Source organism: Emydura macquarii, unplaced genomic scaffold (assembly GCF_026122565.2).
Source record: "Emydura macquarii macquarii isolate MOO-44397 ecotype Brisbane River unplaced genomic scaffold, CSIRO-AGI_Emac_v2 contig_1348, whole genome shotgun sequence".
NCBI classification, from domain to species: domain Eukaryota; kingdom Metazoa; phylum Chordata; order Testudines; family Chelidae; genus Emydura; species Emydura macquarii.
The window spans coordinates 13,197,368-13,216,538 of NW_027131485.1; the positions used below are offsets into that span (position 1 = coordinate 13,197,368).

The following is a 19,171-nucleotide window of genomic DNA, read 5'->3' on the forward strand; positions in this document are numbered from 1 at the left end:
CTTATGCAACAGCATCAATAATAAAGACTCTGTAGGCCAATTCCTGTCCTCACAACACCTGTGCAGCCTCATCAGCCCAGGGTAGCTAGCACAGCTGTAACCCACTGGAGCTTAATAAGCCGTTCTGATGCAGGTTACAGCCCAGTTGGCTCCCCCCAGCCTCCCCTCTGTGGGGCAAACCGGAAAGAAAACAAAAGGATATCCTTAGTTTTGTCTCTGCACCTGCCATCTGACACACACACACACACACACACACACACACACACACACAGCAGATGAGCTGAGTGAGAAGGTGCCATTGTTCCAAAGCCATTTCCCAGAGCAGAGCCAGGCTTTTCGGCGGCTAATGTTGTTGTGAACTCCTCTGCATTCAGTGTGCATATCCACTGCCAGCCATTCTCTCTGAGCAGACCTTCTCGCATTGTCCCCGGGCCAGATCCACAACTGGCAAAGCACCACTGGCTTCAAAGAAACTAGCAGATCTATACCAGCTGAGGATCTGGCCTCTAGGGCTTGTCTTCACTGCAGGGTTAGCTTGAGCTAAATGTGAGTGTTGCCCCTAATCCAACTTCCATCCACACACAAAAGTCTCTAGCTTGAGGTAAGTGGTGCTGTACCCAGCTAGCTGGCCTGGCAGGGGCGTGCATACTGATGCTTGAGATCTGCTGACACTGGAGCAAGCAGTGGGGTGGGAGGGTCCTAGAGACGGGTTTGGCCTAAGCTCCGAAGTCTACCCAGCAATGAAACAGCCCTGCAGCCAGAGCCCCCCGCAGCCGGGTTGGCTGGCATGGGCCAGCCACGGGTTTTTCTTTGTTGTGTAGATGGACCCACTGTGCTGCTGATCCATGCACTCTGTGCTGCTCGGCAGTGTGACCGCTCTCACTCGAACAGGGGTAACTCGAGAGGAGATAACTAGACCTAGCACTGCAGTGAAGGTTGGCCCTCAGTTGCCTGAGAATTAATTGGTTTCTTGGCAGGACTGTTTTCCAACCAGCAGTTTGCCTGCGGTCTCTAAGCCCATCACGTCACACTCTGCAATAAAAATCCCACAGTCTCAGAGTCTGGATCAATGGGGCTGCAAATAGCAGTGGAGACGTGTGGGCTTGGGCTGGAGACAAATGGGGACACCCTCAGAGCCTGGGCTCCAGCCCGAGCGGGAACATCTACGCTGCTATTTTCAGTCCTGCAGTCCGAGTCCAAGTCAATTGACCTGGCTCTGAGACTCAATGCCGTGGTAGACATACCCATGCTCCTGCTGACTGGAGACCCCACGGAAGAGGAATCAGGGCTGCTGGGGCTTGAATTGCTTTCTCAGACACATGCAGGTGTGGCACAGATTTTTGCAGCTGCACATGGCTCTCTCCCCACTCACTGTCCTCAGCAGGGACTAGAGTGACTTTGTTCCCCTTTTGATGCTGCTAATTGCAATATGCTCTCACTGCTTTCCGGTGCCTCACTCTGATCTCTGCTGCTTCCCCGTGTGGCTGCTGAGACAGAGTGAGGAGTGAATCATTCCCCCTTCATACATGTGCTGCAAACAAAGTGCCTTGTCCTTCCTACCTCTCTCTCCAGACAGGCAATCAGCCTGCCTTAGGCTGTTGTAATAAAGCTCTTTAAACCATGTCAGGCCATGTTTCACTGAAAACTCAAAGTCTAAGGTTTTCAGTGGGGCTGGTGGTCCCCCACAGATTTAAATGAAGGCCTCTCGCTATAAGTATGGTGGATGAAATGTATCCAACCAGGAATGGATTTTTGAATGGCCCTTTAAACCTAAGGGATGAAACAGTGCAGAGGATAGACTTCAAGCTGACAAGTTCCAGGCAGAGCAAGTGTGTTGCTACCATTTCTCTGGCCTCATGCTGACTGAGGGTGGTGTGACAAACTATTATAACCTTACACAGGCCACCTGGGGATCCAAATGATCTTTTCGCTGAAGATTTTATTAGGACCTAGTTGCTTTGTTCTGTCTAGCACCCAAAGGAGGAAATGGCTCAGGTAATTTTTCAAGAAGGCAGATGTCTTAGTGGTTAGTGCAGAGGACTTGCAGTCAGGAGATTTGGGTTTTAGTTCTGGCTCAGTTGCTAACTCACTCTGTGACTTTAGGCAAGATACTTTGGGTGCTTTGGGTTCCACAGCTGTAAAATGAGGAAAATCTTACCTGCCTCCCAGGGTGTGGTGAGGCTGAATTCTCTAATGGCTGCACAGTCCTTTGAGATCCTTGCACCGAAGACACTAGAGGGGCACTATACAGCTCCTGAGGAAGCTTGGGATACTGTAATGAAAAGGGAGAGATTCAGTGAGGTGAAGGAGGCAGAACAGAACCAGAGAGAGAAATCAGCAGCAGCCTCCGGAGAAGATCAGCTGCAGCCAGCACTTTCCTTCGTGGTTTATTCTGCGGGACTTTGGAGTCACAGAAATGGATCAGCCCTGCATTGTATTCAGATAATAGCACTGTATGTGAGGACAAGCTGCAATGCCTGATGGGAAATGCTGGTCCAAAGCATGACAGGGACCCCAAAGACACAAAGACGCTCTGCTGGCTTCAAGGAGATATGAGATATGCACAATCTAGCTGCAGAGGTAGGAGCTCCTTCTGCTTTCTATGCCTTGTGTCTGTTTGCTGCCTGGCCCGGCAGGCCAGAGGAGGCCCGGGAAGGGGGTGAGCAAGGTATTGTAGGTTAGAGCCCTACCTGTACACATCACCTGAGGCTGCGGTAAGATGTAGTGGACTAGAACAGGGAACTGGGCCCACCCCCATGGGGCAGGAGCCACTGCTGCACAGTGAGTGTAGAGTCAACTCATGCTCTAACCTCCCCCAGGAGCCTCTAACCCAGCCGGGAGCTGACATTTCCCCCATCACACCTTACGTCACACCTGCAACCCACCAGAGGGTTTTAATGGACCTATCTTAAAGGTGTCCATCCCTGCAATATAGAATAGACTTGGTGTCTCCTCACCTCCTGTGCTGCCTAACCATGCTCGTACCAGGGCATTGTGGGAAATCTGAGCAGCTCTCCCATAGTGCCCCAGGATGTGATAGAGTCTAGAGCAGCACTAGCAGCAGTGCATTGTGGGATGTCCTATTGCATTGTGAGCTGAGAGGGAGCAAGAGCAGCTGAACTGGTTGTGCTAGACTGATGAGAGGATCCAGGCCAGAGAGGAAATCAGGGTGTTAAACTGGTCACAGGCAGGCAGTCAGGCACCAAACTAGACCTCTCTCCAGAGGGAAACACCCCGAGCTGCTTTGGTTGCTAACCACGTTCAAACGCTGCTGCTGATGCTCCATGCGGTCGACTTGAGTCCCCCCAGCTGGGTCGTCCCCTGACACGGCACAGTACCACCATGTACGTATCAGAAACACGCGTTCCCTGCTCCAGACTTTGTTTTTACTATCAAATCACGACGACACCTAGCAGGCCTCGACTGAGAGCAGGGCCCCAGTGTGCTGGGCTGACCACACGCACAGCAGGAGCCAGTCCCTGCCCTGAAGAGTTTCCACCATTTGTCTTTTTAGTGTGTGTGGGGAAACAGAGGAGAAGGCACTTGCCCAAGGTCACAGCAGAGTCAGGAGCCAAGTCTCCTGAGGCCCAGCCGAGAGCCGTATCCCCTGGGACACAGAGACTCTCCAAACATACTGCGGCACTTGGTATCGCCTTAGTTTCAGCTGGCTTTACAGGCGTTGGATCCACGTGTCCCATTGTCCCGCCCTAGCACTGGCTGGACACAAGCCTCTCCATCCCGCACAGATTCAGCGTACCAGAGCTGAGACACGCGCAGTGAGAAGGTGACGTGCAAGTAACCGGCAAGTTCCCGCTCGGAAGGAAGGAAGAATTAGTGCCCGCAACAGGGGAGAGGTGAGAGGAGAGGGAAAAGGTGACAGGGCAGCGCTGACTGCTGAAGAGAGATGGCAAATCCATTTAGCCAGAGCAGAGAGGACGGTCAGGGCGAACCAGAGGATACAATGCCAGACACGCTGCCCAGCCGGCCAGGGTTGGTAAGTGTGGTGCAATGGAGCCATCTGCTGGAGACCAGGCTCTGGGATCCCACCTGTTATGGAGAACATCAGACGGCTCTCCAACAGCAGCAGGTTTACATCTCCCCCATCTAATACCGCACCAGAGGGAGTCAGGTGCCAGCAATCTGAACAGGGTTTCTTTGAGCGGGGGGCCAAGGCAGATCAATCACATGCCAGTCCCCGATACATCACCGGGTGAAGGATGAGAGCTCTCATCCCCACACCCTAGCTATCCTAAGCGCACCTGGGTGTGCTTGCACCACCGTACACAAAGCGTTCCCATGGTCGGCATGCATGAACTCCGGAGATAGCATCCTACCTTGTCTGCTCTGGGATGGCTCTGCTGGGAGGAAGCTCACCCTGCTAATGTCCCAGCTGGCAATAACGGGGTGCTGCTGTGAGGAAGCTGCTAGGCAGTGCTTCGAATAAACTTCTGTGAATAAAGCACGGCTCCCGTGAGAGCTGATCACTGATCTCTGTTGTTCAGTAGCTAATTCCTGTGTCTGCGTTAGGAAGGGCACGGGTCTACGTGTAGTAAATTAGCAGCCAGATGTGAGGACAGTAGATCTATACTGCCTGTTTGTTATGTGAAAACAGGAACTGCCGGATGGGAGTAGAACTGGGGTTCACCTTGCCCAGTATCCTGGCTCTGCAGTGACCATCACCAAATGATGCAGGGGAAGGTGCAATAAACCCTGCAGTAGTGGCTATGGGATAACTTACCCCCGGGAAAGTTCCCTCCTGATCCCCAATAGCTAGAGTGTGGAAAGTTTGTATCCTGTCCAGAACTCCTTATTTATGTTTAATATTTACTCTAGATGTCCACAGAAAAGTTCAATCCTTTTCTGAACCCTGCTAATCTCTTGGCCTCCCTGATATCTGGTGGCAGTGAGTTCCACAGGCCACCTTTGTGCCACATCAGAATTCATTTTGTTCTTTGCATTCAAAAATCCTTATAAAAATCCCTGGCCATCTGCAAACTGCTGTCCCCGTCATCAAGGCACTCCCACTCCAGGCTGTTTCTTTTCCATCTGTTGCTTCTCATTCTTTTCTCTCACTCTAGGAAGCCTATTATGCAGGAATAATCTCACTTAGCTTTTACTAGTCAGTGTGACATCCATAGTAGCTGATCACCCCAGTAGTCTGCGTACCTGAGAAATGCCTTTCCAAGGCAGCCTGTCCCACTCTACTAGTTCAATTTCCTCATGGCCTGCCTTCTAACCTCATGTCTGCAGGGTCGCCTGAGTTCCTGTGAGCTGCCAGGGGCAGGAATAAGTCTGAGCCGTGTGCCCCTCAGCCATGTGAAAGTGGGTCGTCAAACCATTCCTGTCACACTGCTTCTTCAGCATCTTCACTGCCACATGCGCCTACGTTCCAATTCAGCAGGAATAATCCTTGGAGCTGTGCAGCAATTACTGGGCAACGTAGACCAGAGAAGAATTTCCTGTTGCCAGCAAATGTAATGTAACTTCCTTCTGCAGGCTGTCCTCAGTTGCCCACCAGGAGCTGCCTCCTCAGTCAACTCCCCACAGCCAGCCCATTGCCAAATGCCAGCTGTGCTTCCTTTACAACACCAGCTTTCTAATCCACCCAGATTTCCTCTCCAACCACAGGCATTGCACCCCTCAGGCTGCCTGGCTTCAGCTCCCAGCAACCCTAGCTTTGCTGTGCCTGTTTCTGCAAAAGAGGGAAGGGTTAATAGGAACCTCCCTCACAAGGATGTGACGATCAACTCGTTAACATACGTGAGGGGGTCTACCTCTTGTACTGATTTGGCCCCCATCACCATAGCAACTGAGCACCTCATGATCTTTAATATCTGTATCCGGTGAGGTATGGCACTACTATTATCCCCCTTGTACAGATGGGGAAAACTGAGGCACAGAGCAATCAAGTGACTTGGCCAAGATCATACTGAGAGTCTGTGCCAAAGTAGGCTCTGGGTCTCCTATAGTCCGGAGGAGTGACCTAACCACGGGACCACTTGCACCCTACTTTAGGTGACAAACAGGGCAATATATTTCTGGGGTGATTTTTTTTTTCTAGAAGAATTTTAAAACTCAGTGAAAACTCTGCAATTGAGAAACATTTTCTCGACTGCCTGGGGGCCAGCTGGAACTCACAAGTAACATGACCCTGCCCTGCAAGCTGCAGCATGGAGAAGTCAGCTGTTATTTGCATCTCTGGGTGAATCTGCATTTTGGTTATTCAGCCAAGTCTGCTGGAGGCTCAGGACGACCCGTTCAGAACTTGGGGCTGGAAGATAGGCTGCTAAACCCACATTCTGGCCCCTGAATAAGAAGCCTGGTTGTCTGGTGTGACGGACGCCCTGTGTTCCCATGTGCCTCATTTGATTAGCTCGCTGTCGCACCCCCAAAGCTCAGCCCACGCCCCACAGCTGCCTCTGCTTGCTCTGCACCTATCTAACTGAGGGCCGGGTCCATGAACTTGGGCACAGCAATGTCACTTGGAGTGCTTCTCCAGTCTCATCATCCTGAGGAGCTGCCGCCTGTAAAGGATCTCCAGGGAACCTGCACGTCAGGGCATGCAGAGGGACAGAGAGTTGCTCAGTGGGGCGGTTCCTGTTAAGGGGGCAGAGGGTGCTCAAGAGCCAGACGTTGCTCCATCCCAGCCTTGCATCACTGCTTTCTTCCTCCTGCACCCGGGACGACGAGGGGGGTTCAGCTCTGTTGCTTCCTTTACTTCCTGTCTAGTAAGAGTGAGCCAGGGTGCAGCTCCCACACAAGCTGTTTTCTTTCCCTTTAATGGGTTTCTTCAGTGACTTTGATCCTGATGATACGTCCCTCTTGGACCCTCCCAGGCTGACTTCCACTCCCTCCATCCCACTCAGCCGGCTCCCCAAGGTCCTCAGTGACTGCTTCAGGGTGGCAGACCATCCTCATCTCCCTCTGCATCTGCCTGCTGATTGCTCCCTCCTCTGCTCACCTCCTGCCCTTCCTTTGTTTTGGTTGCCTCTCCCTGCCTCGCTTCTCAGATCACTCATCTAGCATCTCCTTTTGTCTCTTCTCTCACAGGCTCCTCTTTGTTGGTGTCTCTCAGGGCTGTGTTGCTGCCCTCTCACCTTCACCTCTCTGGCACTCCCTGTGAGCAGCATTTCAGATGTCCCTGGCTGGGGGCTATGCTCCAGGTCCAAGGGAAGAAACTGACTCAGAATCAAGTGCAGTTATGAGTAAGAATGTAGATTTCACTGAGCCAGGCCGGCAGTGGAGGGCCTCCATCCTGCAGCCTCATTAAACCTCGGCCACAATGTCATGCTTCTGCAACACTGCTTCAGCAGTGGAGCGATCTCTGGAAATCTAATTCCCCCCTCCTGCCCCCCACCCGTTGCCTGGCTGGGGCCATGGTACGCTATTGCAAGAAGCCATTGAATGGAGCTATGCATCGCCTTGTGTCCTCAGACAGCGCTGTTGCATGCATCCTACAAGCATCGGCTGTAAGGGTTGGTCACAGCCTCTGGGAGGAGGCCTTTAGCTCAGCTGATCCACTGCAATCTACAATGGATGGGAATCTACAAGTCCGGCACTCCCCAGTGCCTGGCGTTTTGAAACGACGCACAAGCCTTCCAAGTCCCCGGGACAACCACGGCTGCAAGGTGCAGAGGGGGGGGGATCTCCACAAAAGCTCTGCCACGTTCCAACCGCAGCCCACGGTGGGTGGCTGCTGCCTGCCAGGACGAAGCAAAACAAGCAGCCTTGCTACACCTGCAACCATTTCCTTCTCCAAAGGGGGAGGAGGCTGGGGGTGTGTCTGCCTCTCCTTGGACTCAGGTACATGCCAATCAACATCCTTGTGTGGCTGGCACTAGAAGGAACCAGGAAGTGGAGGAGGCCAAGGAGCGCAGCTCACTGCGGAGAAGGCTGGGAGGTCGGCTGGAGACGAAGAGGGCCCCAGGGTAAATACTCCCCTCAGGAGGCTGCCCTCGCCCAGGGGGTTATTTGCCCGCGGGGCGGTGTTGTGCTGCTCAGCCAGGGCTGATGCTCTGGGTCTGTCTCAGAGGCAAGTTTGGGGAACTCGAGTTACTTCCTCTTTCTGGGAGTTCTCCTCTTAGCAGGAGCCAGCTCACACAGCCCGCTCTGGGGTTGCGGATCCTTGGGGGTAAGAGCCAGGGCCAGCCAAGAGGCTGCCGTGTCGTGCGCAGGGACAAGTCAAGGTTGGTATGAGGGCAGCAGGGGAGAGGGCTGGGGGCACAGCTGGGGCTAATAAAGGAAAATCCTGACACTGTGAAGGAGAGGAAATGATTGAACCTCCTCCAGGAGGTTCACTCTGTGGGAGAGATGGCAGGGCCCCGGGGGGCTGTACTGGCACCAGAGCATGGTAGGGCGCTCCATAGTTGGACAGCGTTCTGTCCCTGGGGAGTTAGGAACCCCTAATGGATTTCACAGCCCCAAGGAGGTTCTGCTGGCATTGCTGGGAATGCGCAGGCCCTCCGCGTCTCAACTCAACCGACCCTGAGGTGCCCGCCAGCAGGGGCCACTTCCGAAAACATGCCAGGATGTAAAGCTGGGTGCCGTAAGCAGAGTCACTCAAATCCTCCTGGTCCGTCCTCCCACCCCCGTCTCAGGGCCTTTTGCCCAACTCTGCTTCCTGCAGGGAGCTGGCTCCCTGCCCTGGCAGCTAGGCCTGACAGCAGTGGTTGTGGCAGGCAGGCCACCCCGTGGCCGGGCGGGAAGTACGTCCCCTCTCGTGGGAGGCGTGGTGGTTTGGCTGGTTAGGGAACCAGTGCTCTTTTGGCAGGCCAGGTCTCCCCTGACCGCTGTCTCTTGACAGCAGGAGCAGGGCTTCAGGCTCCTTCCTCATTCTGGCTCAAAACACCCCAGCCTGGCAGCGTGGGGAGACTTTGGTGAAAAGAAAGGTGGGCGGCAGTGTCTGCAAAAGGGGGACAGGCTTTGACGGGGAGAGAGGTGGGCAGCGGTGCCTGTAGGCCGGGGGCAGGCTCCGGTGAGGGGAGAGGTGGGCGGTGGTGCCTGAGGACAGGGTAAGGCTCCGGTGGCAGTGCCTGCAAGATTCCCAGCTGCAGCAGCTCAAACTCAGCCCCTGCTGGAGTGGCCCTGGGAAGGGAGCTGGGAGAGCTCCGTAGGGTGTCCCTTACGCACTGCCAGTGATGCTGGCTGGGGACGAAGTAGGGGCGGGCCCCTGCGGTCACAGTGGTGATGCAGCTCAACTTGAACAGCAGCCGCTTTGTCTCAGCCTCCCAGAGGTCTGGAAATGCTACTAAGCAGGGCTGGGCTGGCATATTTGCCTGGGCCTGAGACACAACTACCTCCCTGCCTCCAAACGTGGTTCTGGGGGGACCACTCCAAACTGTGTGTGTATATGGGGGATATTTCGATTCTCCCACTCCTCTTTGCTCAGCTGCTGGCTGCAAAAACAGAGCCCACCTGCTGTTTACTTTCTGCCATCACAGTCAGTCCCATTTTCAAGGATCCTCCCAAGGAAAAAGGGCTAGAGACTGAATTATTTGTACCTGAAAGCTGAGATTCTCCTTCATGGAACCAGAGGCTGGGCCTGCTAACAGGCGGCTTGTGCAACTCCTTCAGGCTCATCAAAGATATTGGCATACAGAGAGAGAGCAGTCTCTTCCCCTGTGCTGAAATGCAGCCTCCTCTGGAGTGGAGCTCTGGATTGCTCCCATGTGCAACAGTGTTACAAGGGGAAGCAAGTGCTACCCAGCAGGCTTTCAGCAGGGAGGATATAACCACACTTGTTGAGCATTGGCTAGGCACACCCCTCTGTTTGTACTCTGAACCTCACAGCAGCTGGGCAATGCCAGAAGCGGTTTCACTTGGAGCAGGCATGTTTTTGTCACCGACACGTAGGGCTTCTAGCTTTCAGCAGCTGCACGTGATCCTGAATGCACTTTGTTCCTGAATGCACTTCGTTCTGGGTATATTTCTGGTTCCTCTTAGAACCATCGCTATCTGAAAGTGACTAGGGCAGTGACTTTAAACTCACAGGCCACAGCTGGCCTCTTGGCTGTGTCCATGGGGCATATTCCAGATTGAGCTTCCATTTATATACGAATAAAAGATATTCTAGCCCTGCTGATTGTAAAGTTCACCCTGCAGACGAGATGCAGTGGTGAACTGATGCAGTGCTGTCTTCCTGAGTCTGTAGACAGCCTGAAGCAATGTCTCAGTTTCACCTGAAGCAGAACTGTGTTTTTGTCATCAGCAGGTATGGTGTTAGCTCTGAAGCCTAATGACGGCACTTTAAATGTCAGCATTTGTCATTTCACTGCTGATCACTGTAGCAGCTGGAAAAGAGGAAGAAGTGGGAGGGGAGCCCATGGGATTGGGGGGAATTGGATGTTACTGCTGGACGATGAATGCAGAGGAGGAGAAACACAAAGACAGGGAAGTGGGAGAGAAAGGGGAAGGGAAGAGAAACAAAGGGCAGAAATAACAGTGGTCCCAGTGGCGGTCGTATTCCCCACTTAGTGAGGGGCAGTTTAGTTACTACCTGTCTGCGCTCTTTGTGCACCCTCCCTTCATTATTGGTGGATGCTCTGCTGTGGATTGAGGGGTGGTATGGAGTCCTAGACAATCCTGGATGAGGAGTGACAAAACCTGTGAGTCTGTTTTCAATCAAGGCTAGCATTGCAGGGGAAAGGGCTAGGTGTGGAGAGCCCATGGCCAGCAGCTCTCAGGAGCTGTAGGAAATTGGCCATTGCTGCTCATTTGGAGAAATGTTTGCAGTCAGGTCCTGTATCAGGCTGTTCGCTTTGAACTGGAAGCAGAGAGCCAGGCTCCAGGGGGTTTGCTGCCATAGGCATACTAGGAAATAACCTTCCTTCCCTGCCATTGACATTCTGCTACCTTAAGGTGTCTCCCTGGGATGGGAGAGCTGCCATTTTCCTCAGCCATGTCTATGCACTTAATCCGCATGGCTCTAACACAGAGTCTGACTGGGGCCAGAGAGGAAACATTAATTCATTCATTCATATGCACTTATCTAGATACACACCCACATCCCCCTACTATCTGAACACCTCACATCATCCTTGGGTGATAGGTCAGTATTGACTTCTGTTTACAAGTGGGGAAACTAAGGCACAGATAGATCTAGTAACTTGCCCAAGGTTACACAAGGAGTCTGTGGCAGAATCTCAGCCCAGTGTTTTTATTACTAGGCCAGCACTGTTCTTCTGCTCTCCAGCCTTCCCCTCTATCATCCATAGTTTCCAGAGGGCACCGTATCACTTTAAGCTTTGTCATCTATGGATTCTTCCCTCTAGCTCAGGACAGATCCCTACTAATTCCAAAATGCTGTTGCAGTGGATAGAGCAGGAACCTTTCATGAGCTGGAATTGGTGTGAAAATCACGTGTGTCCCCACAGTTCACTATAGTTCAGTCACTGAACGTAACAGGGGCCAGCGTGGCCCATGAGGAGTGGTTTGCTATTTGGTGCTGGTGTTTCTAACAGGTCGTGCCCCACACTAGAGAATGCAGCCCTGGTGTCAGGCACCTTGGGAACCACAGGACCTTGTTTGAGAGTCGCTGGGCATATTCCTAAAAAACCAGTGCAGGTTTCCCAAATTGCATCATGTGGCTTTTTCAGCACTTCTTCCTGCATGGTGATGGCTGGGCTTGTTGGCCCTGTGAAACACATTACAGGGGTCCTCTCAGTCATGGAGAGCAGAGCAGAGAAGGATTCCTTGCTTCTATCCCTCACATCCCAAGAGTAATAACACCACAGGTGCTGCAGGGGATCGGACCAGCTATGGAATCGATAGTATTTGTTTCCGAATAGGCGCAGCTTCCAAGATGCATAAGATCCTGATTTTTGGTTCAGCTAGGGAAATATGAATAAGTGCGTATTTGTTTCTCACGCTGCAGGCTGCCTTGATCTAACCAGCACTGTGCTCCCATACTGCTGCAAACATTATAATGGAGTGTGTGTGAGAAAATCCCTCCAGGTGGCTTAGCCTACTTGCAGCCAAAGGAGAGACAAGTCTATGGGGCAGGCTCCGGCTGGGTTTAGCTTTACTCAGGTCTTGCAACGTTCAAATAGTTTGTTTGCTTTAGCGGAGCTGCTCCTGCACCTTCAACTGGCCCAAGGTATATTGTTTGAAAGGGTGGTGTGCTCCTAGCCCTGGCTGGCTGGAGGGAACCAGCAGGCTTTTGGTAACCAGTGCTGAAGAGCGTCTCCAGGCTGTTCCATACAGCTTCTTATAACACGTCCATCACTGTGGCATCTGAGTCTTACAGAGCAACCTGGTCTACAGATGGGGAAACTGAGGCACAGAAAGACAAGTGACTTGTCTAAAATCACACAGCAAGTTCATAGCAGAGCTGGGACGAGAACCAAGCTCTCCTGAAGCCCCTGGGGTACTCTATCCCACTGAAGCTACATGGATGGCGAGGCACTGTTAAACTGCTACAGGAGTGTCCTCAACCAGAGGCAGCGAAGTGTGTGGCAGAGGGTGGAGGGGTCACATCAACTTGACAATCTGTTTCTAGGCGAGGTTACAGAGCAACAACTTTCTTGTGTGGCCAAAGCCTGAGACACTCCCTAGCTCCTGCTGTAATGTGTTACGGTTAACCCTTGAGCCCTGGCTAACTCCCTGCAGGCTGGGTCAGCTCTCCTCTCCCCCCTCTGGGGCTGGACTTTCACAAGCAGAACACAATAGGGGAGCCCTGGTACCAGCCCCTTCTTGCACTAGGATACTGCATAGGATCAGTGGCCTATGGGGCGGGGAAGCAAGCCTGACTTGTGGCAGTCATCTTGTACGCAACACCTATGTCCCTCGTTCCCTTTTGATACACAGCAGACAACATGGGTAAAGGCCAGCACAGCCAGAACTAGGGATAAGGTGATCGGGTCTCTGTTAATGATATTGCAGCATCTGGGGAGGTCATTCAGTTGGGGGGGTTAAGCGGTTAATAGCAGTACCAATACTCCCTCCCTCTCTCTCTCTTTGTACATCAGACCTCCAGAGAAACTCTGAAAGGAACCAAAAATGGGATCTGAAGGCCAAAACCTTGGGGAGGAATTGAGCAACCAGATCAATGATGCCCTGAGCAGACTAGCGACCAAACAGATGTTCCAGTCAGACTGGGACATTGCTGCCTTCGTCATCTTCTTCATCTTCATTGGTAAGTGTGGGGTTAGGCAACAGGTGCGGAATGACGAGCCCCTGCCAAGGGACTGCTCTCTATTTCCAGACTGGGGATACGATCTGCTTGTGTGCTACAAACTCAGCACCACCATCCAACCCTCATCTGTGCAGCGGTTGTAGAGCATGTGTACAGCACCTAGCACACCAGGGCGAGGGGCCGCTAGGGCTACCACCATACAAACAGTAACACAATTAATCGATTTTAAGGCCAGACGGAATCACTCGATCACACAGTCTGACCTCCTATAGGTTACAGCTCAGAGAGCTTTACTGCTGTTTAGCCAGAGAGATCTTTTAGAAAGACACCCACTGTTGATGTAAAGACTTCACATCCATCACACCCCTGGGTAAATTGTTCCAATGATTCATCATCCTCCTGGTTGAAAATCTGCACCTTATTTCTAGTCTGAATTTGTCTCACATTAGCTTCCAGCCATTGGGTTGCCCTCTGCCTATCTCCACCAAAGGAAGCGCTGTGTCTGGAGATCCGGCCACCGGCCTGATTTAAAACGTGTTCTGTGCTAGGGAGTGGACAGGAGCGAACCAGCTTTTAAAACACTGATCAAACTGTGCTGCTGTAACCTCTGGTGAGTGTTTGTCACAGGTCCCCAGTTGGGTCAGTCTGCACAGGAGGTGAGGCAGCTTTAACTCAAGGTGCAGCAGCTCATATGTTTAGTGCTGAACATCAACCATTCAGTCCCTGGTGCATTGGCCAAGATAGCAGCCAACAGGCTACAGTCCAGGCAAGTCCATCACCGTAGCAGCATTCAGGAACACCGTTAGAACAAGCGTTGATCCCAAGTCCAAACTGTATTTTAGCCATGTCAGAAGATGGCTGTTACATTCAGGTCCCAGCGGGGCACTTTCTAGTACAGAGAGGACCGATGTGATGCCACAAGCTTCAGTGTGTATGTGACAGTGTAGCAATGTGTACAGCTATGTACCCTCTGTTGACAGCTGCAGTACTCCTAGGTACTGATGAACCGTTCAGTGTGAGAAAGGTGAGGAGTGGCAGGAGGGAGACAGCAGTGGAGGTGCTCCAGCTGACCACTCTGCCAGCCATACCTCTGTCTAAACCTATTGCTCCTAGGATGATTTTTTCCTTTTCCAGTGTAGACAGAAATTCCCCTCCAGCCCATAGATCCATGGTGTGAAAGCCATCACAGGGAAGGGTTATTGCATGATTCTCAGCAAAACTAAAAGGCCTGAGGCTAGCCAGGGAAACTCTGCTAGGGATTATTCTGCTTATGGCTGTTGCTTGCATGGTTTTAACAGAGAGAGGATGAGGCTAAGGGGCAGGGCTCATAGAGGGACAGTGCTGTTATTAAGAATGCATTAAATCTCCATGCATCATTTCCTTAAATGTCATTTCCCTCTGAGCAATAATGCTTGGAAATCCGTCCTTGTAACGGAGCGATTCACCAGGAGTCCATGACAGATGCCATTGGCAGAGCAGAGGAACCCAGTGCATGGCATGCACCCACATCTTCAATAAGACAGGCTGTGCCTTGTGCAGCGAGACAGCTGGACAAGTGTGAAGGATGTAGAATCCAGACAAACACAATCCAGGCTTGGGGACACAGCAATCAGAAGCTTGAAATAGGAAACAAGTCGACACAAACCTGAGGGAGAGGTGCGAGGCAGCTGGTATCCCAGCCTCCTCTGGGCAGCACGCTGAATCCAGCTGACTCCCTACGAGCACCAGGATCAGAACATTGGTTTGCAAAGGGCTGCACAAATGTCTGCTTAGGAGGAAGGGGTGGGAATTATTGCCTGAGTGTCTAACCTCACAGAACTTGTTTATATGAACATTTGTATCAGTTTAAACTTTTAGATGCCAGTTTAAACCAGTTTAATTAAATAGGTGTAAAAGGCTGGATGGACACTCTTAATTTGGTTTAAACCAGGCTTAGTTCAGGTTAGGTTACATCAATTAGGAACTGGTTGAAGGTAAACTGAAACAAGCCACATCCTGACCACAGTCAGAATGCCCACAAAGGAGGTTAAACGAAACTGGTGTTGATGTGTGCGTAGGCCAGGCTGTACCTGACTCCTTGAGAGGCTGGATTCGCACTTGGTCTTATCTGCCAATGGCTCTTTTTCTGGTGTTCCAATCACTTACTGTGGAGAGATGAGGTTGATGAACCCAGGGTTGAGGAACCCTGGAGATGACGACTGCCTTGGTTAATGATCTATAGTCCAAGGATTCCACACCTCTTCTCTCTCTCTCTAGCAATGTGCAGTGGCTTTAACCATACATAGGGCTCACAATTCAGCAGATGCTCTGCACAGGGCAGGTTGCCAGCTGGGTGACTCAGCAGCACTAGGGAGTATGCAAGGGTCAGAGAGCTGACAACGCTAAGAGGAGGCATTCGAGCAACTGCTCCAAGTACTGCAACAGTCCAAGAAGGGCACCTGCAGTGCATATGTACATTTGATGGTGCTAGAGACTTGGAGAGGGACTATGAGGGACAGGTCTGATTGACTCTCTAGTGGGTGCAGTCACTGCTGGTGCCCTGACAGATGTGCTAGCAGCATGGGGAGACCTTAAATTGATGGGATTGCTTGGTTGTCCCCCAGGAACTGTGCTCCTGCTGGTTCTCCTGGCTCTGATCCGTTGCTGCTGCTGCTGCTGCTGCGACTCACGTGGATCACACAAGGTAAAAAAAAAAAAAAGTTTGTCTCTAGCTGAGGCTGATCCCATGCCCGGCATTCTGGGGCAGGCATCCTGCAGCCAGCTGTCCCACGGCTTTCAGTAGAGAGACAGGGCTACGCTCCTGACAAGCCTCCTTGGCTCGCCTGGATTTAAAGTGTTGCACATTCAATTAGCCTTCCCCGCAGCAAAACCCAGAGTCCGGGGAGGAGCTGGTCCCCCCACGGTTAAACCACAGCTTGGTCCTGAGGCACAGACAGGACTGAGTCATGCTACAGCCTGGATTGTGGTACCTGGTTGACTTGGCTTGTAAAGGGGCTCATGGGTTTTCTCCACACTTTGGCTGGGCAAAAGCTGTGTGTAATCATGGCGGTTGCTGGCACTGTTCCTGCAGGCTCCCCTGGCTGGGTGGAAAGGAATTTCTTTCAGTGACCTGCGCTTTTCCCAATGCAGTGTGGGCAGAAGGGAGGGTGGCCTTCTTCTTAAAGGATAGATGTGGGATACAAGTTCCATTCCTGGGCAAGTCACTTGGTCCCTATGCCTCAGTTCCCCCTTGCAAAATGGGCATACTTCCCTACACTCCCCACGCAGGGGAGTTGTAATGCATTAAGGACTAGGAGGTAGTCAGAGGTGATAAGGTGATGTTGGGCCATAAATGACTGAGCGGATGCCACCTCCCATTAAATGGTTCTCACACAAGAAATCCCTGTCCGTGAGGATCAGAGTTTCTAGACCCAAGCAAGCAAACCTGTGTTCAGCCAGTAGTGCAGGCTTCGCCTTGGAGATGAACCTTGCTCCCATCACTTGGTAATTAGTACACAGTGAACTCCGTTCAGTCATACTAGAATGTGGACATGTTCTTCCTTTTCACTTCTTGTTGTTTTTTCTTTTTTTTTAAAAAACACAATTAGGCCCCCAGAAAGAAAGTGGGCATTGATAACACAGCCATGGAGCCATAGCCCCACCTCCTCCCTTGGACAGACCGATCATGGAGCCAATGGGAAAAAGACTCTTCTTTGCTAGCTTCTTTCTGCTACACAGCAATCAACTGCAGATCGGACTCTTTGCATTAATCTTGAGCGCTGGCCTGCCAGGCTTGGTGGGGCCCTGGCCTCCCACAGCTGCACTGCACTGGTTCCAGCACTTGTTCTTCCTTCTCTCGGTACAAAGGGTGAGGATTACAAGGAATTCCTATGCCACTGAATAAGGATAGCATCTACAGCGATCCTGCTTTGTACAATTAGAGCCATTAGTCCCCCAGGCTCAGGGCAGAAGTTGCTCATGAGCCCAGGGTGAGCAGAGGAAATCTGCCCCCTTGTGTAGAATATTGTACATTACAGGGATTTTACACCTTCCAAGGCCACCACTGGCATCAAGGATCTATCTCACCACTGGAAGGGCCATTGGGCCAGTCCTGAAAGGCAGCTCCTGTGTGTGGTCACCGATTAAAACAATGCTCCCAGAGACTCTTCCAGGTCCCTGAAAACATCCCTTGGTTTGTCCCTTGCTGGCACCCATCTTCTGACACTCCCACTCTGGAAAGGAACATGCCCCAGACCAGAACTGACCACAATGGAAGCAACGTCACCTGACAGCCCACTCCTACTTAGCTGGAGACAGCGTAGGCGAATGTCTTGGCAGCACTTTCCTATAGAGTCCCCATTCACAGACTTCTGGGTCCTTTTGGCAGCAGCCAAGGGGTTAAATTACTACCTGCACAGTCCCTGATATCCAAGAGAACTGTCCATGTTACCAGTTGCATGTGTGTGAAGGAGAATAGGCTGCATAGGCGGAGGGGGAGAGTGTTAGTTGCAAGTCTTGTGCACTGACTTATGGCTGTCTCCAGCAATCCAACAGGAAGGCCAACAGAGCTCTGGAGAACACCCCCATGCCAGGCTAGCGCCAGCACAGGCTAGACACTCCGAGAGCCCAGCCCAGCTCACTGTTTCTAGAATGGTGAGGCCGGTTCCCCAGACAGAGGTACAGGGCTCTAGGGCAGGAGGCTCAGAAAAGCCCGTAGAGTCAAATTTCTTTCCTGCTGAGCTGGTTTTACCTAGAACTCGGTGGAGGTACTGCATCTTCCTAAACTCCATGTCTGGGGCCTTCTGCTGAGTCCTAAGGAGCCAGAAACCCCTTAGCCAGTGACCCTGTCCAGCTCTCTGAGACACTACCACAAACATTGCTTTCTTCAGGGGCTAGGAGTGGAGTTAGGCGAATGCTCCACCATCTTTGTTTGGGGAAATGCACCTCAAGGCTGGGTTAAGTCAACCTTTCCCAGCACTGCCTGAGAAACTGACTCACCATTCGAGCTTAACTTCCAGCAGGTCAAGGCAAATAAAAGTGTACTGTCAATGGCTTGGAAGAGATGGAAAGCGAGGCGGCCTGAACGCTCCAGCTCCAAACAAAGGCCCCTCAATCCACGGCCTCTGCCACCCATACCCCTCTCCTCTCTGGTACTCGGGAACATGTCATTAGTAAACAGACCTCACTTATCCACTCGCCTAAGTTTAGACAGGAGCTTGCCTGGCAATGCAAAGGGAATCCAGTCACACAGCCAGCCTTACTCTGGGCGGGAGAGCTGCTACTGAAGCCTACATGAGGCCCTTTAAATGAGCAGTATTCAGAGAGAACACTGGATTTCAAAGGAACCTGTGTTTCCATTCACTGTGCATAAAATGTTCTCCCTCATCACAGTATAGTCTTTATGTACCCATACCCTGTCCTGTGAACACCCCCTGCCAAGCCTTATTCCACAGAGTATAATCTCTGCAGTGCATAGGGTGTACGACTAGTAAAGTAGGCCCATAGCATGCTATGGTTTCAGCTTTCCCCAGTCTCCTTTCACACTCTCTTTGGCTTGGAGATGAGTGACACACACAGCAGAAGAAAGGCCTCTTCCCTCTTTCAGCTCGATCCTGTGCTCAGTGAGACCACTGGCTTCCTTTCTGCCCACTAAGCCCAGCAGGTTTGCTGTCAAACCAGGCTAGCAGCAGGGCATGCTGGAAATACAGGCGGCCCTTGGGTTGGAATATTTATGTTTCAGCAGCTCTTCTGTCCACTCCCTCCCTGCTGACTGGTGCTTTATAACCCTTGTTTTGTGTGCTGATTAGAGTCATCCTCAGGGAGTATCACACCCTTCCCATTGGTTAGCTACTCCTGTGCTTGTGACTGCTCTCTCCCACACAGCTCTCAGTTTATTCACTAGGGGGTCTGAGGGAACCAGACTGGAGAGTGCTGGGTTCACTTCAATTAAGATTCCAACCACTATCCTAGGTGGGTTTCCCCCTGACTTGAACAAGCTGGGTTGTATGATATAAAACTGTCTAATTTCATCTCTGAATGCAGGAATACTGATGATTATAA

The 19,171-nt window shown here is 51.8% G+C and overlaps 1 protein-coding gene across 4 annotated transcripts; it reads left to right on the forward strand.

Moving 5' to 3' along the window:
* The first annotated feature begins 446 nt into the window (after positions 1 to 446).
* On the forward strand, positions 447 to 18,251 carry SMIM22 (small integral membrane protein 22). 4 transcript variants are annotated; one of them, XM_067551242.1, is made up of 4 exons: positions 447 to 601; positions 12,966 to 13,132; positions 15,736 to 15,815; positions 16,720 to 18,251. In XM_067551242.1, exons 2-4 carry the CDS (start codon positions 12,997 to 12,999, stop codon positions 16,765 to 16,767), a joined length of 264 nt encoding a protein of 87 aa, XP_067407343.1. In that variant the 5' UTR covers positions 447 to 601; positions 12,966 to 12,996; the 3' UTR covers positions 16,768 to 18,251. The 4 variants fall into 4 exon arrangements, with proteins under 4 accessions (XP_067407343.1, XP_067407340.1, XP_067407341.1 ...); XM_067551239.1 differs by lacking the exon at positions 447 to 601 and adding an exon at positions 7,644 to 7,928; XM_067551240.1 differs by lacking the exon at positions 447 to 601 and adding an exon at positions 7,898 to 8,032.
* Positions 18,252 to 19,171: the final 920 nt, after the last annotated feature.